We start from the raw sequence: 20,832 nt of genomic DNA on the forward strand, positions 1-20,832 counted from the left end.
AAATCTGTAGAGTTGCATACAGGGAGTCAAGACCAAAGAGATTTTTCAGCTCAAGCAGGGTTAGAAGGCAGGGAGATAACTGAACCAAGGTGTGGAAGTAGGGGGAATTGTGCAAAGAGGAAAGCGAGAGAAGGGACACTGGAAACAGGGTGGGAATGGAGGCAAGAATTGAAGGGGAGCAAAAAAGGGTGTGGAGAGAAGCCATTATTACCTGGTCAATATTTTGAAAATGTTGCACTAACCTAACATCACTTTAAAATATATAATTCTAAGGGACTGGTTGGACTTTCACTTCTGACAGCTGGGTTTAAATCCAGCTGATGGGATGAAAGTCTTTTCTTTCTGGCAGCAGAGATTGGGGCAGTCTCAACTGACTGGCTATTGAGTAAACATCACAGCATGAAACTGGCCATAATTGGTGAACCCACTTAGAAACAGTACCACATTGACAGCTGTGGGAAATGGAAATATCACACTGATGCAGCAGCGGGTGCTATTATAATAAAGTTAGTGTTGAGCACATTCTCGAGACACACTGCATTTACTCCACGTTACACCTGACCTAGGAATATCTAATGCTGCATGTTAGTGGGAAACACCTCTCTTATAATGTTGGAACAATCTTCCAGTTAGTGCAGTAGAAGCTGAAATATTTTACTCAATAAAGCTGGATAATCTTATGCAGGAATGTCAGATCTTTGGGAGCAGTGTGCCTGATCCATTCACAAATAGGATTAACTCAGTTTTGAGTGAGGACAAATCATGATCATTAGTTGACTGAATATGTCAAATTCTGCTACTGCATGGCATGTGATCTTCACCAGTGCTTTGGGGTACCTAAGAACATAAGAAATAGGAGCAGGAGTAGGCCATTTGGCCCCTCGAGCCTGCTCCGTCATTCCATAAGAGCATAGCTGATCTGATTGTGGCCTTAACTTCACTTTCCTGTCTGCCCACCATAACCCTTTACTCCCTTGTAGATCAAAAATCTGTCCAACTCAGCCTTGAATACATTCAATGACCCAGCCTCCACTGTTCTCTGTGGTAGAGAATTACAAAGATTAACAACACTCTTGAGAAAAGAAATTCCTCCTCATCTCTGTCTTAAATAGGAGACCCCTTATTCTGAAACTGTGCCCTCTAGTTCGAGACTCCTCTACAAGGGGAAACATCCTCTCAGCATCTACCCTGTCAAGCCCCCTCAAAATCTTGTATGGTTCATGAAGATCACCTCTCATTCTTCAAAACTCCAATGAGTAAAGGCCCAACCTGCTTAATCTTTCCTCATGAGTCAATTCCTTCATCCCAGAAATCCACTGCCTCTGTTATATCTTTGCTGACAAAGCAACACCCGGCTGTATAACATGGATGTGGAAGCGACTGGTTTAATTTGGTTTTTCTTCTTTGGCCTCCTTATCTTGAGAGACAATGGATAAGCGCCTGGAGGTGGTCAGTGGTTTGTGAAGCAGCGCCTGGAGTGGCTATAAAGGCCAATTCTAGAGTGACAGGCTCTTCCACAGGTGCTGCAGAGAAATTTGTTTGTCGGGGCTGTTACACAGTTGGCTCTCCCCTTGCGCCTCTGTCTTTTTTCCTGCCAACTGCTAAGTCTCTTCAACTCGCCACACTTTAGCCCCGTCTTTATGGCTGCCCGCCAGCTCTGGCGAACGCTGGCAACTGACTCCCACGACTTGTGATCAATGTCACAGGATTTCATGTCGCGTTTGCAGATGTCTTTAAAGCGGAGACATGGACGGCCGGTGGGTCTGATACCAGTGGCGAGCTCGCTGTACAATGTGTCTTTGGGGATCCTGCCATCTTCCATGCGGCTCACATGGCCAAGCCATCTCAAGCGCCGCTGACTCAGTAGTGTGTATAAGCTGGGGATGTTGGCCCCCTCGAGGACTTCTGTGTTGGAGATACGGTCCTGCCACCTGATGCCAAGTATTCTCTGGAGGCAGCGAAGATGGAATGAATTGAGACGTCGCTCTTGGCTGACATACGTTGTCCAGGCCTCGCTGCCATAGAGCAAGGTACTGAGGCCTGATACACTCGGACTTTTGTGTTCCGTGTTAGTGCGCCATTTTCCCACACTCTCTTGGCCAGTCTGGACATAGCAGTGGAAGCCTTTCCCATGCGCTTGTTGATTTCTGCATCTAGAGACAGGTTACTGGTGATAGTTGAGCCTAGGTAGGTGAACTCTTGAACCACTTCCAGAGCGTGGTCGCCAATATTGATGGATGGAGCATTTCTGACGTCCTGCCCCATGATGTTCGTTTTCTTGAGGCTGATGGTTATGCCAAATTCATTGCAGGCAGCCGCAAACCTGTCGATGAGACTCTGCAGGCACTCTTCAGTGTGAGATATTAATGCAGCATCGTCAGCAAAGAGGAGTTCACTGATGAGGACTTTCCGTACTTTGGACTTCGCTCTTAGACGGGCAAGGTTGAACAACCTGCCCCCATTTCTTGTGTGGAGGAAAATTCCTTCTTCAGAGGACTTGAACGCATGTGAAAGCAGCAGGGAGAAGAAAATCCCAAAAAGTGTGGGTGCGAGAACACAGCCCTGTTTCACGCCACTCAGGATAGGAAAGTGCTCTGATGAGGAGCCACCATGTTGAATTGTGCCTTTCATATTGTCATGGAATGAGGTGATGATACTTAGTAGCTTTGGTGGGCATCCAATCTTTTCTAGTAGTCTGAAGAGACCACGTCTGCTGACGAGGTCAAAGGCTTTGGTGACATCAATGAAAGCAACGTAGAGGGACAACATTCTCCCTGGAGTACAGTTCTAGCTAGTGCTCAACCCAGCGGTCCATTTGTTTGCGTTGGTCAGTGATTATGTACCCTGATTTAGATTTGAGGGGGGCGATCTTCTTGATGGTTGGCCCAAGAGCTCTCTTAATGCCATCATACATTCCTCTGATGTTTCCAGTGTCTGAAGCCAGCTGAATATGACTGCATAGGTGTTGCCAGTAGTCGTTTGCGCAGAACCTGGCTGTTCTTTGTGCAGTGCTTCTGGCTGCTTCAAGTGCTGCGGATGTTAAATCGCTGGGGGCTTTCTTGTAGTTCAACAGTGCAATGCGCTTAGCGGCTATGACAGGTTCCAGCTCTTCATTATGAGATTGAAACCAGTCTGCATTTCTCTTCGCACTTTTGCCGTAGGTGGTCAAAGCTGACTCATAGATGGCATCTCTGATGTGGGCCCACTTGGTCTCAGCATCCCCTGTGGGAGTGTTTTGAAGGGCTGTTACAAGTGAATTTAGAAATTTTTGTCACAGCTGTGGGTGAGAAATTCTGCTCGTGTTGATGCGCGGGTGGCCCTTCTGCTTGGAATGATGCAACTTCTTTGGTCTGAGTCTAACCTTGCTGCACACCAGGGAGTGGTCGGTGTCGCAGTCCGCACTGTGGAAGCTGCGTGTGATTTGAACACTGTTTAAGGCGGCTCGCCTTGTGACGATGAGGTCTAGCTGGTGCCAACGACGTGATCTTGGGTGCCTCCATGAAACCTGGTGACAGGGTTTAGTGTGAAAGAACGAGTTGGTGATGCAGAGGTTATGATAGGTACACAACTCAAGCAGTCTCTGCCCGTTCTCATTCATCCTTCCAACGCCATAGCGCCCAAGGCAGGAGGGCCATGAGTCATGGTCGGCCCCAACCCTGGCATTAAAGTCCCCCAGCAGGAATAGGTGTTCGGTGTTGGGGATGCTGCTAATGATGTTATGGAGTTCCTCGTAGAACTGATCTTTAGCTTCAGGTGGAGAGCAGAGTGTTGGAGCAGAGGTGGTGAGCAGTCGGATGGACAGTATGCGTTCCGAGCTATTTGAGGGAGGCTCTATCATGCTGAGCAAGGAGTTTCTGATGGCGAAGCCCACTCCATGCTGTCTTGGTTCTTCAGGATCCCTGCCCTGCCAGAAGAAGGTGTAGTCTTGATCTGCTAGAGATCCACTCGCGGGGAGGCGAGTCTCCTGAAGTGCTGCAATGTCTACATTGAGTCTACTGAGCTCATTGTTAATGATGGCGGTCTTCCGAGAATCGTTGATTTGTGTAAGGTCTTCCGACAGGCCAGGACACATAGTTCTGACTTAATGGTTTAATACACATTAATACACAAAATGGCCACAAGATGGCACTATTATAGCCTCCACTGCAAGTATATCCCTCCTCACATAAGGAGACCAAAACTGTCTATGCTACTCTAGGTGTGGTCTCACTAATACCCTGTACAGTTGTAGCAAGACTTCCCTACTTTCCTACCCATTTCCCTTGCAATAAGGACCAACATTCCATTTGTCTTCCTATTTACTTGCTGTATCCGCACACATTTTGTGATTCGTGCAAGGACACCCATCCTCTGTACCACAGCATTCTGCAGTCTCTCTCCAGTTAAGTAATATTCTGCTTTTCTATTCTTCCCACCAAAGTGGACAACCTCACATTTTCTCACATTATACTCAAAGTGCCAATTTTTTGCCCTCTCACATAACTTATCTATATCCATTTACAGTCTTCTTATGTCCTCCTCACAACTTGCTTTCCTACCTATCTTTGTATCATCAGCAAATCTGGCTACAATACACTTGGTCCCTTCATCCAAGCCATTAATATAGATTGTAAATCGTTGAGACCCCAGCACTGATCCCTGTGGCATCCCCCTAGTTACAGTTTGCTAACCTGAAAATGACCCAGTTATCCTGACTCTGTGTCCTCTTAGTTATATCCTCCATCCATCATAATATATTACACCCAACACCATGAGCTCTTATCTTGTGCAGTACCCTTATATGTGGCACTGATACGACCAGGTGAGAAAGAGGTCTAGGGTTGCCTTTCACCCTTCACCTGGTCTTACTGTAACAGGGTTTAATTTTAAACACACCGTGTTTTTAGCTCCCCCTTGGTGAATCCTTGTCCACCGCTTTTCAATTATAAGGCAAAGAAACCAGCACAAACAGGTTTTATTAGGTTTAAAGAAGAAAAGTTGAAATTTATTAAACTTAAACTTTAATTTGGTTAATGCCTACGGGTACACAATGCACCCACGCTAGTATGCATACGCGATACACACATGCAAATAGAGATAGTAAAGAGAAGAAAAATAAAGTGGAAAGGTTTGAGGCAATATTTGAAGAGTTGTTGTTACAGTTCTTCGAGCTCACAGTAGAGTCCTTGATTGCAGCTAGATCTTGCTTTTCGTTGGGACCCAGTATTCTTCTTAAACCTTGTTCACTCTCGGAGACTTTTCTCTCTTGGGGTTCCTGTGTCTTCAGTAGATTCAGAGGCTTGTGGGAAAGAGATGGGAGCAGACAGAAGAGAGGTTTTCTCAGTCCAGGAGCAAACAGCTTTCTGCCCAAACTGTTGGTACAAATTCAAAAAGCTCAGGTTGCCCAGCAAGTTAGTCATGTGACTAGCTGGTTTGACTATTTCCATTTGTGTATTCGGCCATCTTAGCAGTCAACCTGGAATGCAAGTCCATTGTGGGTTGAATGTCAGGGAATGGCTGCTTTGTCCTTCCAAACACTGTCTGTTAATATGCAAATGATTTTTCCAGCCACGGCTGATTTGTCTAAAAAGTCCTTTCTTCACTCCAGTAACAGTTTAAAATCAATGGTCATGACAAAATTAATGTGCCTCATTTTTGGCAGGCCAGCATGACAGGCATCTTATCAAATGCTTTTTAGAAATCCAAATACACTGCATCTACTGGTTCCCCTTTATCCACCCTGCTTGTTACATTCTCAAAGAACTCTAATAAATTTGTCAAACACGATTTCCCTTTCGTAAACCATGTTGTTTCTGCTTGGTTGTATTATCATTTTCTAAATGTCCTGCTACTACTTCCTTAATAATGGATACCAGCATTTTCCCAATGATGTTAGGCTAACTGGCCTATAGTTTCCTGCTCTCTGTCTCCCTCCTTTGTTGAATCGGGGTGTTACATTTGCAGTTTTCTAATTCTGTGGGACCTTTCCAGAATCTAGGGAATTTTGGAATATTACAACCAATGCATCGACTATCTCTGCAGCCACTTCTTCTAAGGCCCTAGGATGCAGACCACCAGATCCAGGGGACCTGTCAGCCTTTGGTCCATTAGTTTTCCTAGAACATTTTCTCCAATGATAGTGGTTGTTTCAAGTTCCTCCCTCCCTTTTGGCTCTTGATTTTCAACTATTCTTGGGATACATTTTGTGTCTTCTTCCGTGAAGACAGATACAAAATACTTGTTCAAATTTTCTGCCATTTCTATGCTTCCCATTATTAATTCCCCACTCTCATCCTCTAAAGGACCGTTTACTTTTATCTATTCTCTTTCTTTTTATAACTTGTAGATTCTGTCTTTTATGAAAATTCCAAACCAGTGCCTTTTACCATGAGTAAGCATTATATCTGACTCCCAATTTATTTTAAACAAAAGCTGGAAGTGCTGGAAAGGCTGATCAGGTCAGTCAACTTAACATTAACAGTTGAATTCCTTCATCAGAAGTGGAAAGCGAAAGATTTAAAACAGTTTAGTGGAGCTGGGTAATAAAAGGGAATCAACTACAGAGAAATGTTTAATAGGTTGAATGATTTACAGGCTGCTTAAACACAGTCTACCCATATTTATGGGCACACCTTCAACCTTATTATCTTCTGCGGCCTCTACTCCTATGGTCCCAATCACTTTCATGTATGTCACCAGCTATATACCCCTACTTCCTCCCAATGCATTATCACTTCCCAAATCTGCGCCCATCTTTCCTGCAACACAACCGTTGGTGAAATTGAATCAGGTTTCTGACCCTACCACAGCCCTGAAATGACCCTAACCAAAGTCACAAATGTCATTCTCTGTGACTGTGATCATGGTGCATTTTCCCTGCTCATGACTTGCAGTATTCCACATGTATAGTGACAGCAAGCTCTGCCTCTTCGCCACGTCTCTATTTGCATTAGGAATATTGAGAAGACATCAGTCACCATCTTCATCTCCCTCCATGGAGTGTACTCTTGCTACTGATTTCATTCCCTCCCAGCCACTGTCTCAGATGAGCCAGACTGTTTCCAATCTTGCCTTCCAAATGAACAAAAAAAAACAAAAGTCCCAACCACCCATTAGTCTTGTCATTGCTAACCTATTCAGCTCCCACTATCATAAGACCTCCAATTTAAAATTGTTATCCTCACATTTAAATCCTGTATTGCCCTTGCCCCATCTGTATAATCTCCTCCAAACTTTGCCCCACCAAAACTATCTGTCCCTCTGACTATAGCCCCTTGTGCAACTCCCCACCCACAACCCCTTTACTCCAGTTGTCTAGATCTTATGCTCTGGATTTCCTTCCCTAAACTCCTCCACCTCTAAGACCTTCTTTAAAATTCACCTCTGTGATCAAGACCCCTTCTAATAGCTCCTTCTTTGGCTCATTACTCCATTTGTCTGATTACCTCTCTGTGAAGCATCTTGAGACTTTCTTTTTACATTAAAGGCAGTACATACAAGCTGTTGTTAGTCACACACTATTATATGTAAATGTTTGCAAGGCATTTATCTCATTGCCTTTTGGTATGATTGGTGCATCTTTCATGTTTCCAACCCCAAGCAAATTGCCAATTCTGGCAAAGGATTTCACACAAAACATTAACCTGTCTATTCCCCATACCAACACTGACCGAACTGCTGTTTCAAGCATTTTCTGTTTTTTTAATTGATTCTTGGGATGCGAGTGTCGCTGGCAAAGCCAGCATTTATTGGCCATCCCTAATTGCCCTCGAGAAAGTGGTGGTGAGCTGCCTCTTGAACCGCTGCAGTCCATGTGTTGTAGGTACTCCCACAGTGCTGTTGGGGTGAGTTCTAGGATTTTGACCCAGTAACAGTGAAGGAATGGCGATCTAGTTCCAAGTCAGGATGGTGTGTGGCTTGGAGGGGAACTTGCAGATGGTGGTACTCCCGGGCGTCTGCTGCCCTTGTCCTTCTAGGTGGTAGAGGTCGTAGGTTTGGAAAGTGCTTTCGAAGGAGGCTTGGTGAGTTGCTGCAGTGCATCTTGTAGATTGTACACACAGCTACCGCTGTGCACCAGTGGTGGAAGGAATGAATGTTTAAGGTTGTGGATGGGGTGCTGATCAAGTGGGCTGCTTTGTTTTGGATGATGTCAAGCTTCTTGACCATTTTTGGTGCTGCAGTGATCCCAAAACCGAGATCAAATCAGATCTAAGCACTGCAGCCCCTCCACATCCAGTTGTGAATACTGGTGAACAATTAAACAATTAACAGGAGGAGGCCCCACAAATATCCCCATCCTCAATGATCGGGGAGCCCATCACATCAGTGCAAAAGGCTGAAGCATTTGTAACCATCTTCAGCCAGAAGTGCTGAGCGGATGATCCAACTTGGCCTCCTCCTGAGGGTCCCAGCATCACAGACACCAGTTTTCAGCCAATCCGATTCGCTCCACACGATATTAAGAAACGGCTGAAGGCACTATATTGCAAAGGCTATGGGTCCTGACAACATCCCGGCTGTAGTACTGGAGACTTGTGCTAAGCTGTTCCAGTACAGCTACAACACTTGCATTGCCTGACAATGTGGAAAATTGCCTAGGTATGTCCTATCCACAGGAAAGAGGATAAATCCAATCCGGCCAATCTCCCATCAGTCATCAGCAAAGTGATGGAAGGGGTCGTTGACCGTGCTATCAAGCGCCACTTAAACAGCAATAACCTGCTCAACGATGCTCAGTTTGGGTTCTGCCAGGGCCACTTGACTCCTTACCTTATTACAGCCTTGGTCCAAGCAGGAACAAAAGAAGAGCTGCACTCAAGAGACGAGGTGAATTAGATTGCCCTGGATATCAAAGCAGCATTTGACCACGTGTGGCATCAAGGGGCCCGAGCCAAATTGAAGTCAATGGGAATTGGGGGAAAACTCTCCACTGGTTGGAGTCATACCTAGCACAAAGGAAGATGGTTGTGGTTGTTGGAGGTCTATCATCTCAATCCTAGGACATCACTGAAGGAGTTCCTCAGGGTAGTGTCCTAGGCCCAACCATCATCAGCTGCTTCATCAATGACCTTCCCTCCAACATTATGGCCAGAGGCTGGGATGTTTGCTAATGATTGCACGGTGTTCAGTACCATTCACAGCTCCTCAGATACTGAAGCAGTCCATGTCCATATGCAGCAAGACCTGGACAACATTTAGGCTTGGGCTGATAAGTGACAAGTAACATTCGCGCTACACAAGTGCCAGGCAATGATGATCTCCCCCTGACATTCAATAGCATTACCATTGCTGAATCTCCCACTATCAATATCCTGAATGCCGCATGAATGCTGTGACAACAAGAGCAGGTCAGAGGCTGGGAACTCTGTGGTGTATAACTCACCTCCTGTCTCCCCAATGCCTGTCTAACATCCACAAGGCACAAGTCAGGAGTGTGATGGAATACTCTACACCCACCTGAATGAGTGCTCCTCCAACATTCAGGAAACTCGACACCATCCAGGACAAAGCAGCCCACTTGATCAGCACCCCATCCACCGCCTTAAACATTCACTCCCTCTACCACTGACGCAGGGTGGCAGCAGTGTGTGCCATCTACAAGATGCACTGCAGCAACTCACCATGCCTCCTTCGACAGCACCATCCAAACCCATGACCTCTTTCACCTAGAAGGACAAGAACAGCAGACGCATGGGAACATCACCACTTGCGAGTTCCCCAAGTCACACATCATCCTGACTTAGAAATATATCACTGTTCCTTCACTGTTGCTGGATCAAAATCCTGGAACTGCCTTCCTAACAGCACTGTGGGTGTACCCGCACCAGAAATAGACTGCAGCAGTTCAAGAAGGCAGCTCACCACCACCTTCTTAAGGGCAATTAGGGATGGACAACAAATAGTGGCCTTGTCAGCGACACCCACATCCCATGAAAGAATAAAAATAATGCATGTACTCCAGTGTTGTAGCTTCACCAGGTTGGCACCTCATTTTTAGGTATGCCTGGTGCTGCTCCTGGCATGCTCTCCTCCGCTCATCATTGAACCAGGTTTGGTCCCTCTGGCTTGATGGTAATGGTAGAGTGAGGGATATGCCAGACCATGAGGTTACAGATTGTAGTTGAATACAATTCTGCTGCTGCTAATGGCCCACAGCAGCTCATGGATGCCCAGTTTTGAGCTACTAGATCTGTTCTGAATCTATCCCATTCAGCCCAGTGGTCGGGTTGGATCCCGATTTCCAGCATTGACAAATTTCTTCTTTGTACTGATACTCTTTCAATCAAGTCTGTACTCTTTTGGCGTTGTTGGATCATGCATCATCACCTTCCTCATTTCTGTTGTTTCTACCTGTCTCCTCCCTATTTTATGTGTTTCTCCATTTTTAAAAACTTATTTCATGTTTTTGTCTCATTTGTTACTCTTTTGTGCATCCCTCTCCTTGAGCACCGACCTAATTTCCATTCCCGCTTGTCCCCCTTCCAGCCAGGCCCTGCATGTGATGGATACCTAAACCAAGTTGTGATATGGAGGGGGACAGTAGCACCTGCTGGAAGCTGAAGATACACTGGAAACCTGCAGCTCTTCCTCCCCTTGTTATCTTTAGTCTCATCTAGCAGATCAGTTGCTTCTACCAGTGAGTTTTTCTTCAAGCAGGGGCTGTGTGGTGGGCCATTTGAAATCATTAAATGGACCAGATTCAGTCTGCTGTTTGGACAGCATGCTCACATGGGAGAGTTATCGGAGACCTCGAGTGACCTTTTCTCATCCTTGACTTTTTATATTCTTATCACGATGGAAGCTCCAAGAGAATGTCCTACAGAATGATGGAATAGGCTTTCCTGCAGTGAGTCACCATTCTCAGGAAAGTCAAGGGGCTAGAAATTTGTCTCAGTCAGTGGTGCAAAACAGGTGGTATCTGATCGGCCATCTGTTAAACACAGCACCTGCTATTCAGTTCCATTGCAGTCAATACCTGACAGCATCCGATGATCTAAATGGTGGAGAAGCAGCAGGCGACTACACAATCTAAGCAGTCCTGATTTTGCGAGTTACCTTTCTTAATAAAATTCTCCCAGTTTTATTAAGAGACCACATTCTCTGAATTCAGACATTACATAATCTGATGAAAGGTCACAGACCTGAAAAGTAACTTTGTTTCTCTCTCCACAGATGCTGCTGCCAGACCTGGTGTATTTCCAGCACTTCCTGTTTTTATTTCAGATTTCCAGTATCCGCAGCATTTTCCTTTTATTACATAATCTGTGTAGCTCTCCCACGCCATGGAACACAGTGAAAATGTTTAGATTTTTTGTAGATGTAAAATGGGAAACTTGCAGATACAGTAGCCCCTTCATTATAACATATTAGCACATGTTTAAAATGAACAGTCAGCCACCAGAACACCATCGATACACTTAGAATCAAGTTGTGATTGTGGAAGTGTGATTGTTCTAAAAACACAGCAAAAACAATCCAACAACAGTGTTCCATACACAATGCTTCTCATACAGGCTTTTTACAAATTAACATGCAGTAGTCTGCACAGTACAAAGTACAGTCAGCATAGTATGTTGTTTCTGTTGTGTTGATATCGGAATGACTTTGTTTTGTTACTGATCAGAGAGTCTGTGATCTGTAGCTTCAATTTCAACTGCTAAACTGTAATCTCCAAGACAGCACATTGATTAGGTCTCTCTCACTAATTGTGAATCATATAAAAATATCTTGACTGTTACTCTCTTCAATATACCATAGCTTAACAATGTTTATAGATCCATCATCAATAAGGGAAACAGTGTAACGACATTGGTATATTATTGTATACATGATTTTTTATGTTTACTTCCAAAAGACCTTGGTTTCAAGAAACCACATTAAGGCACGTTCACCTGCATGAATGACCTTGGAACAATGTCACATACTAAGCAATCTGCACATTTCTCAGAAAATCTAAGACACCTTCTTGTGTGAGAAATACTGTCTTTCCATTATTTTGGCAGCTGACTTCAAAAACGGGCGGATTTTCCAAAACTCTCTTCCCTGCGATGACAACGTATGGGTAACCCAGATGGCTGGCATCTCTCAACCTCTTGCCTATGGTCATGTGACTTCGGTCATCCAACAGCACCTCTCCACGAAGCTGAGGGACAGCATCCATCAAAGTATCATATAGTGTCTCTGAAAGACCAGTGATCAGATCCTCCTTACTGCCTTTCTTAGGTGAAATGATGCAAACCTGATAGGGGGCCAGGAGGATTGGCCAGCGAATGTCATCTTCAGTCGACAAAACCTCTATAGATGCAGCTAGGATTCGTGTGACTCCAAGGCCAAAACAACCCATCTCTGCTACAATGGGCTTGTTCTCAGTGTTGGAATATGAGGCACCTAAAATACATGAATACTTGGTACCAAGATAAAAGGTGTGCCCCACCTCAATGCCTCTGCTTTCTCTCAGCTTTCCACGACACTGTGGGCAGTTCGTTTCAGCGTCCATTATTGTTTCGACATTGGCTGCAAAATGGCAGTCAGAACATATTAAAAGGCGATCCTCCCCAATCTCTGCTGGTAGCTGGAACTCATGGGACATCTTTCCGCCAATGCTGCCCGTGTCCGCCTGCACCTTTACAAACTGCAATCCCAACCGGTCAAATATATGACTATAAGCATCAGAAACAAGATTATAGGTCTCCATGGCAGCTCTTTCTGAGACATCAAATGTGTACATGTCCTTCATGTAAAACTCCCGTCCACGAAGCAAACCAAATCGTGGTTTTGGCTCATCTCGGAACTTCCTTGTCACTTGGTACAGCATCAATGGTAGCTGTTTGTATGAGAGATTACCCTGCATGGCTACGAGCTCCGTCACTGCTTCCTCATGTGTAGGACTTAAACAGTACTCTATGTTATGCCTGTCCTTCAGTCTGAAAAGTTCCTTTCCCAGGAGGTCCCAACGTTCACTGATCTTCCACAGACTCGCCGAGGTGAGGCTGGGCATATTCACCTTCTGGCCCCCAATGGATTGCATTTCCTCATCAATCACACGGACAAGTTTCTCCATGGCTCGGACTGTATATGGCAGATAGTGAAAACAGCCTGTATTGGCTGGTTGAATGAGGCCCGCCTGAAGCATCAGTCTCTGGCTTTTGCAGGTGAGCTCACTGGACCGGCCTGCCCCAACCATTCTGTCCTCGCGGAGATTCATAGGCTGAAAGAGACGAGAGAGCAATAGACGCTTGGACCTACCATGGTGATAATGGGACCTGTGGAAATTCAAGAAGCCACAGAACAGGCGGTTGAACAATCGTCTTGGATATGAATGGGTCGCCACCTCCATTATGAGTCCAATAAATGGATAATTCTAGAAAGGAAAAACAAACAGTTCAATTTGATAGCCATTCTGAAATAAAGCACACTTTCAAAATCCACACAACACTTACTAAGGGAAGGAATGCACAGTGCCCTCAATAGTTAGTAAGGTACATGCGTCATAGATCGTATTATTTCACATTCATGCTTATTAAGATGAGGGATGTCAATACTGGGGAATGCAAAACTTGTCCACTTGTGTTATCCAGGGTCACTGTTAAGCATTCCTCAGACTGCAAACAAGAGAAGGAACTGATCACATGAAAAACTCCTGTCCTAACTAATTGTAGGTGACTATAATCTAAAGCAGGGTTGTCCAACCTTTTTGGACAGAAGGCTGCATTACAATTTTTGCTCGGCCCAGGGGGCCAATGAGCAAATTTTGAAAGAGAAAGGCATTAAAAATTTATCTTACTAATTAAAACAACAACAAATGTGCATTTCTGTGAAGAAGCTTTAAATGTGAAGACTAATTTATTGACTTACTTTCTCGTAACTATATTGAAAACTGATTTGGTGACATTCCTGGCATTGTTTTTGCTTGCATACGTAATCAATCTCTGCCCACACACTTGATGTAGCGATGTAGAGTATTCTGGAGAGTGTTATGACCAGGTGAGAAAGGGGTCTAGGGGTTCCCTCTCAGCCTTTGCCTGGTTTAACCGTAACAGGGTTTAATTTTTTTTTAAAACACCGTGTTTTTAGCTCCCCCTCAGTGAATCTTGTTCGCTGCTCTCCAATTGTAAGGTAAAGAAATCAGCTAGACAGGTTTTCTTAGATTTAAACAAGAAAGGTGAAAGTTTATTAACCTTAAACTCTAATTTGGTTAATGACTATGAATACGGGATAATCACACACGCAGATAGAGACAGAAAAGTAGGAAGAATAAAGGGGAAATGTTTGAGGCAATAGCTGGGATTTATTTACAGTCCTTTGAGTTCGATGTAGAGTCTTTGATTGCCAGTAAGTCTTGCCATTTTGTTGGCCCAGTGCATGCTTTAAAACTTGTTTCGATGTAGGACTCTTTTCTCTCTTGAGATTTAAGTGACATCAGTGGATCCGGAGATTCATGAGAGAGAGAGCTAGCTAGCCAGAAGGGAGGCTCTCTTCTTCCAAGTTCAGTTGCAATCTGACCCAAACTGTGCTGTGAGCAATTCAAAACCAAAAACCTGAGCCAGCAGGTTAGTCATGTGACTAGTTATTTTTTAACAAACTCCTGCGTTTGTGGATTCTCCATCTTAGCAGACTCCCTGGAATGCTGGTTTTCTTACACATTCAATGTCTGGTGATCAAAATCCATTTGGGTTAATTGGATCAGGTAGCAGTTCTATTGTCTCTCTAGGCAATGTCTCTTAATATGCAAATATTTTCCAGTCACTGCTGATCTCTTTAAACAAGTCATCACTTCACTTCAGCAACAGTTTAAAATCAATGAGTAGGTGACAAAATTAATATGCCTCATTCGTGGCAGATGGGGTCTTCATGACAATAGATATCCATCTATCAGGAGTGATCTTGATCTCTCTGTCACTGTCTCTCTGTGCTCCCCCCTCTGTGTTGTTACCCCCTCTCTGTGCTCCCCCCACCTCTGTCCCTCTCTCTCTGACAGTTGCACTGGGCGGGAGCGCTCAGTACAGCAGCTTTGTGCTTGGTCAGTTTGTTGAAAAACATCGTGCTGAGTTTCAAGGTTCAGCTACTCATGCAGGAACACACTTCCCAACATCTGACAGATTTAGGGTTTTCTGGCGGGCATTTAAAAAAATGTTGGAAAACTCTGAATCTGTCAACGTTGGGAAGCGCAATCCTGCTTCAGTGAAACTCAGCGCAATGATTTTAAAAAGGCCTCTCTGCAAGAAGACAAAGGGAAATTTCCCATCTCTAGTCACGGCGAGAATGAGGAACGGCCCTGGGAACAGTTTACACCCGTGGGCTAGATGGAAACCTGGCCCGCGGGCCGTATGTTGGAAAACCCTGATCTAAAGCATGGTATTACTCAGTTAAGTACGGTTACATCTACTGGGATTGATGATCAATTTTAAGCTGCATTGTGTGTTGGGTTGTTATTGTATAGGCAGAGGATAATCATTAATGGTAGCAGTTCTGCATGGGATCTGGTCACTAGTTGAATCCTGCAGAAATCTGTATTAGGACCAATGCTTAGCACCATCTTTACCAATGATTTCCACGAAGGTGTCAACAATAACTACTTGTATTTATATAGCGCCTTTAACGCAATAAAACATCCCAAGGTGCTTCACAGGAGCATTATAAAACAAAATTTAACACTGAGCCACATAAGGAGATATTTAGGTAAGATGACCAAAAGCTTGGCCAAAAAGGTAGATTTTAAGAAGTATCGTAAAGGTGAAAACAGAGGCGGAGAGGTGTAGGGAGGGAATTCCAAAGCTTAGGCAGCTGAAGGCATGGCCGCCAATGGTGGAGAGATTAAAATCGGGGAAGTTCAAGAGGCCAGAATTAGATGAGTGCAAATATCTTGGAGGGTTGTGGGGCTGGAGGTGATTACAGAGATAGGGATGGGGCGAGGCCATGGAGGGATTGGAAATGAGGATGAGAATTTTAAAATCAAGACCTTGCTTCACTGGGAGCCAGTGCAGGTCAGCGAGCAGAGTGATGATAGGTGGACGGGACTTGGTGCAGGTTAGGGCACGAGGAGCAGAATTTTTAAAAATTCTTTCATGGGATGTGGGCATTGCTGGCAAGGCCAACATTTGTTGCCCATCCCTAATTGTCCTTGAAAAGGTGGTGGTGAGCTGGCTTCTTGAACCACTGCAGTCCATTTGGTGCAGGTACATGCATCTGTTAGAAAGGGAGCTCCAGGATTCTGACCCAGCAACAGTGAAGGAACGGCAATATAGTTCCAAGTCAGGATGATCTGTGACTTGGAGGGGAACTTGCTGGGGGTGGCGTCCCCTTCTGTCTGCGGTCCTTGTCCTTCTAGGAGGAAGAGATCGCAGGTTTGGAAGGTGCTGTTGAATGAGACGTGGTGAGTTGCTGCACTGCATCTCGTACATGGTACACACTGCTGCCACTGTGCGTCAATGGTGGAGGGAGTGAATGTTGAAGGTGGTGGATGGGGTGCCAATCAAGTTGGCTGCTTTGTCCTGCATAGTATCAAGCTTCCCAAGTGTTGTTGAAGTTGCACACAGGGATGTGGAGAGTCTTCCATCACACTCCTGACTTGTGCCTCGTAGTTAGTGGACAGGCTTTGGGGAGCCAGGAGATGGGTTACTCGCCACAGAATTCCCATCCTCCGACTTGCTCTTGTAGCTACAGTAATTTGGGACGACGTGAAGTTTGTGGAGAGTAGAATGTAGGAGACCAGCCAGCAGTGTGTTGGAATAGTTAAGTCTAGAGATAACAAAGGCATGAATGATTGTTTCAGCAACAGATGAGCTGAGATAGGGGTGAAGTTGGGTGATGTTATGGAGCTGGAAATAGGCGGTGTTAATGATGGCACGGCTATGTGGTCGGAAGCTCATTTCGGGGTCAAATGTGACACCAAGGAAGTGAACAGATTGTCTCAGACTGTTGCGAGAGAAAAGGATGGAGTCGGTAGCTGGGGAACAGAGTTTGGAGTGAGGACCGGAAACAATGGCTCCAGTCTTCCAAATAGTTAATTGGAGAAAATTTCTGCTCATCCATACAGGATGTCAGATAGGCAACCTGATAATTTTGCTACAGTGGAAGAACCGAAATAAGTGGTGGTGAGGTAGAGCTGGGTGTCGTCAATGTGCTTGCTAAAACTAACGCTGTGCTTTCATCTAGAGCTTTGGGGGAACAACAAGAGAAGCCATTGCAAGTGATACTTTGGGTACGATTAGGTAGATAAGAATGGAACCAGGTTACAGCAGTCCCACTCAGCTGGACAACAGTGGAGATAGGCATTGGAGGATGGTGCAGGGTCAACTGTTTCAAAGGCTGAAGACAGGTGAAGAAGGAAAAGGAGGGAACATTTACCTTTGCAACAGTTATGTGAGATGCCATTTATGGCTTTGATAAGAGCTGTTTCGGAGTGCAGGCAGGGGCAGAAAACAAAAATGGAGTTCCATGAAAAATAGGCGCAAATATGGAAGGCTACAACATGTTCAAAGACTTTGGAGAGGAAAGGGAGTTTGGAGAGTTGGGCAATAGTTTGCAAGTTCAGTGGGGTCAAGGGCTTTTTTTTGAGAAGAGGGGTGATGACAGCAGATTTAAAGGAGGGGCAAAACTTGAAGAGAGGGAACCAGAAACAATATCGGCTAACAAGGGAACCAGAAGGTGAAGTTGGATGGTTAGTAGTTTAATGGGAATAGGTTTGATGGAATAGGAGGTGGGTCCCATGGACAAGATGAGCTCAGAGAGGGCATGAGAGCAGATGGGAGAGACACGAGAGAAAGATGCGAGTTCAGGGATAAGGTAATAGGGAGCTTTACAGGTGGGCTAGGAGAAGGGAGGGGTTCAGTGTCAGTCGGGTATTTGTGGGAGCTAGGACTCAAAGAATATGCAAGACTTCAGTCTGATTTAATTACACTGGGGGAATGGACCAAGCGTGAAAGTTATCTTTCAACACGGATAAATGCCATTTGATGTATTTGGCTCACAGTAACTCCAGGTTTGTACAAGGATCACCTGCTCAAAGTTGCACAACAGGAGAACAACTTGTGACTCTAACACAGTCAGTAGGCGACTGTTGCCAAACTCTCCCCTCCTCTCAGTTAACTGAGCCAAAGGCTGTGACTGATGGGTTGATAAACAGTAACTGACCCGTCCACTGCTGCCCCTCAACTCACCCTCTGTCCACTCGCTCGCCAATCTCCTTAATGCGCATGTGTCGGGTGCTGCAACGGATCAGCACTCAACTCAGAATGCACGAAATCGCGAATCTCGCTACCACCTCTCAGCCAGCGCTGGAGTTGAAGTGGCAGAAATTTCTCACCTTTTATCATTTTCAGTTCTTTAGTGTTACTTTCCAAGCAGAAGTTCTGGTGATTTTATTACCCCCCCCCCCCCCCCCCTTCACTACAGGTTACTGGATGAATCATTGATATAAAAATACTTTTCTTGCTTTTCCTCCAGTATTTTTCCCCTGACACAACCGGTATTGATTTAAAAAGGGACAAGACTGTAAATATTCAGCAGGTCAAACAGCAGCTGTGAAGAGAGAAACAGTTAATGTTTCAGGTCGATGACCTTTCATCGGAACTGGCTGACTGAAACTTCCAATGTGCCACAGCAAGCTGTGTCAAAACAAGTTTCCACTAGTTTTCCAGAGCAAAAGGTCGAGGCATTGCAAGCACAAGATATATCCAGCAGAAACCGAGTGTCAGTGATCTTTTGCTCTGATTAGAAAAACATTGCACTGGAATCTAGCCCTGTCCACAGAACTGCCACGACCCCTGATCAATAGAGTTATGGCCAGTTTGTGCTAATTTGTGCCCGTTTGCAGGCCCCTTGAGGTGAGTCCGAAAATTATGCTTTTAACCTTTTTAAAAAGTTTTAAAATTACAACAAAGTAATTTACTAAGAGACGAACTTAATACATGAATGAAATGGTAAAAGGTTTTGTACAGTTTTTTAAAAAGTCATTTTCAGTTATTTAAAATCAGCTTACTCACAAGTGTGGCTGGACACGTTCATTAAAAATACTTTTTTCGTGATAAACCCATTTTCAGTTGTATTAATAAAACTGCAACAAGTCACACTCTTAAATATATCAAGGAATATTGTTTAACGTAAGAGAAAAAAGCAAGCAATTATGTTCTAAAATGCTGCCCATTTGTGCTGGTTTATGGAAAATTTTACATTTGGAAGGTATAGCCAAGTGGAGAAGCTTTGTTTAGGGGGAAGGTATCATCCCCCTACCCCCCCCTCAGCCAGGTTTTCCTCAAGCCCATGATGTCCTGCAATCGTCCACAATAAGTTGATGGATGGCAAGGGCTTTGTTCACAAGTAAATAGACATTTTGGTTTGTGATTGTGCAAACGAATTTGAGCAGAAACTTAAACCATAACTTCACTTCAGAAAACTAGCGCATATTTGAAGGGAATTTGCACCCAGATTGCTGATTACAACCAAAGCAGAATCTCGACCCGATGGTATAAGCTACCTTTTCCCTTTTGTAAAGTGTTTCGGGACATCTGTGTTAAAGGTGCAATGTAAATATAAGTTGTTGGTGTAGAGGCAATTTTAGAAGTGGGTATATTGTATATCATGCAGAAGATTTTCTGCAGGATATGGGATCTTCTCCAACATGGCAGAAATTTTTGATTTACTCGATATGTTTTCAAGCATTTTGGAATAGCCTTTTAATACCTGTGTAAATATGTTATGACCTGTATTAAAGGCTTGCTCGGGTTTGCAAAAAAACCCCAACCCGAGCCCGACAGAACCACATGCGACCTGATCCCAACCCAGCCAGAATCCTTCCATTTTTTCCTGTGCCCGATCCGACCCATTTGCACTTTGTTGCTAATCTGCACAAGCTTAAAAAAACTGTAACAAAACCACCTTTCTAGTCCAAAAATGAAATTAATAGTGGAGCCACTCACCCGTGATAGAGCACGTCCGACCCCACCCGACCCGAGCCCGAATGCCGGACTAGAGGTGCAACCCAACCTGACCTGACCCGAACACGACACACGTTGTCGGGTCCCGTCGGGTTTGGGTTGGGTAGCAGGGTTCTAATCTGTATACTACTTATACTATGGAGAAAAAATCCAATTCAAACACAAAACAAATGCCCTTCACGGCAAGCTAATTATCTAACACTATTCAACACACCTTATTTCACCCATCCAGAGAGATCCTAATGCTCACTCCATTAATGTAGCCAATTGTTTCTGATATGAATTCAAGACTTTTTCCCATATTACACTATCTGGAAGTTTTATCCAAATGTTAACCACCCTTTTTTGAAGGTGAATTTTCTAATATGTGATCTGAAAGTACCCATCTCAGGTTTGAACCTGTGTTTCCAGTTCTTCTCCTGCAGTTTAATTTGGAATGCTAATTGTGTCCTGGAGCTGTGAAATTATTTGAATATGTGCTGCTGTAAGCACAGGTGTGGGGATCTGCAGCTTATGGTGTTCCAACTGGTCATAGGTGACAGGTATTTCATAATGTCTGATAGGATGGTGGAAATTGATTTAATAGCAGCTTTTCAAAGGGAATTGGATAAAAACTTGAAGGAAAAGTAATTGCAGTGATGTGTGGAAAAAAAACAAGGAATGGCACTAACTGTATCAAAAACAAAATGCTGGAAATATTCAGCAAGTCAAGCAGCATCGGTGGAGAGAAAAGCAGAGTTAATGTTTCAGGTCAATGACCTTTCATCAGAACTGGCAAAGGTTAGAAATGTAATATATTTTGACCAAGTGAAAGGGGGAAGGTCGGAAGAAGAACAAAAGGGAAGGTCTGTGATAGGGCGGAGGCCAGGAGATATTAAATGACAAAAGGTTTAATAGTACAAAGCCACGTTAAAAAAAA

At 44.4% G+C, this 20,832-nt stretch overlaps 1 protein-coding gene across 3 annotated transcripts; it reads right to left on the reverse strand.

The window, feature by feature from the left end:
- Positions 1-11,049: 11,049 nt before the first annotated feature.
- Positions 11,050-18,174, reverse strand: pars2 (prolyl-tRNA synthetase 2, mitochondrial). Of its 3 annotated transcripts, none has more exons than XM_068036377.1 (2): positions 18,112-18,159; positions 11,050-13,339 (listed from the first exon to the last, which is right to left on the reverse strand). In XM_068036377.1, exon 2 carries the CDS (start codon positions 13,313-13,315, stop codon positions 11,903-11,905), a length of 1,413 nt encoding a protein of 470 aa, XP_067892478.1. In that variant the 5' UTR covers positions 13,316-13,339; positions 18,112-18,159; the 3' UTR covers positions 11,050-11,902. The 3 variants fall into 3 exon arrangements, with proteins under 3 accessions (XP_067892478.1, XP_067892477.1, XP_067892476.1); XM_068036376.1 differs by lacking the exon at positions 18,112-18,159 and adding an exon at positions 13,834-13,913; XM_068036375.1 differs by having other exon boundaries at positions 11,051-13,339; positions 18,138-18,174.
- Between the last annotated feature and the right edge of the window lie 2,658 nt (positions 18,175-20,832).

This window comes from Heterodontus francisci, chromosome 8 (genome assembly GCF_036365525.1).
Source record: "Heterodontus francisci isolate sHetFra1 chromosome 8, sHetFra1.hap1, whole genome shotgun sequence".
Taxonomy (NCBI): domain Eukaryota; kingdom Metazoa; phylum Chordata; class Chondrichthyes; order Heterodontiformes; family Heterodontidae; genus Heterodontus; species Heterodontus francisci.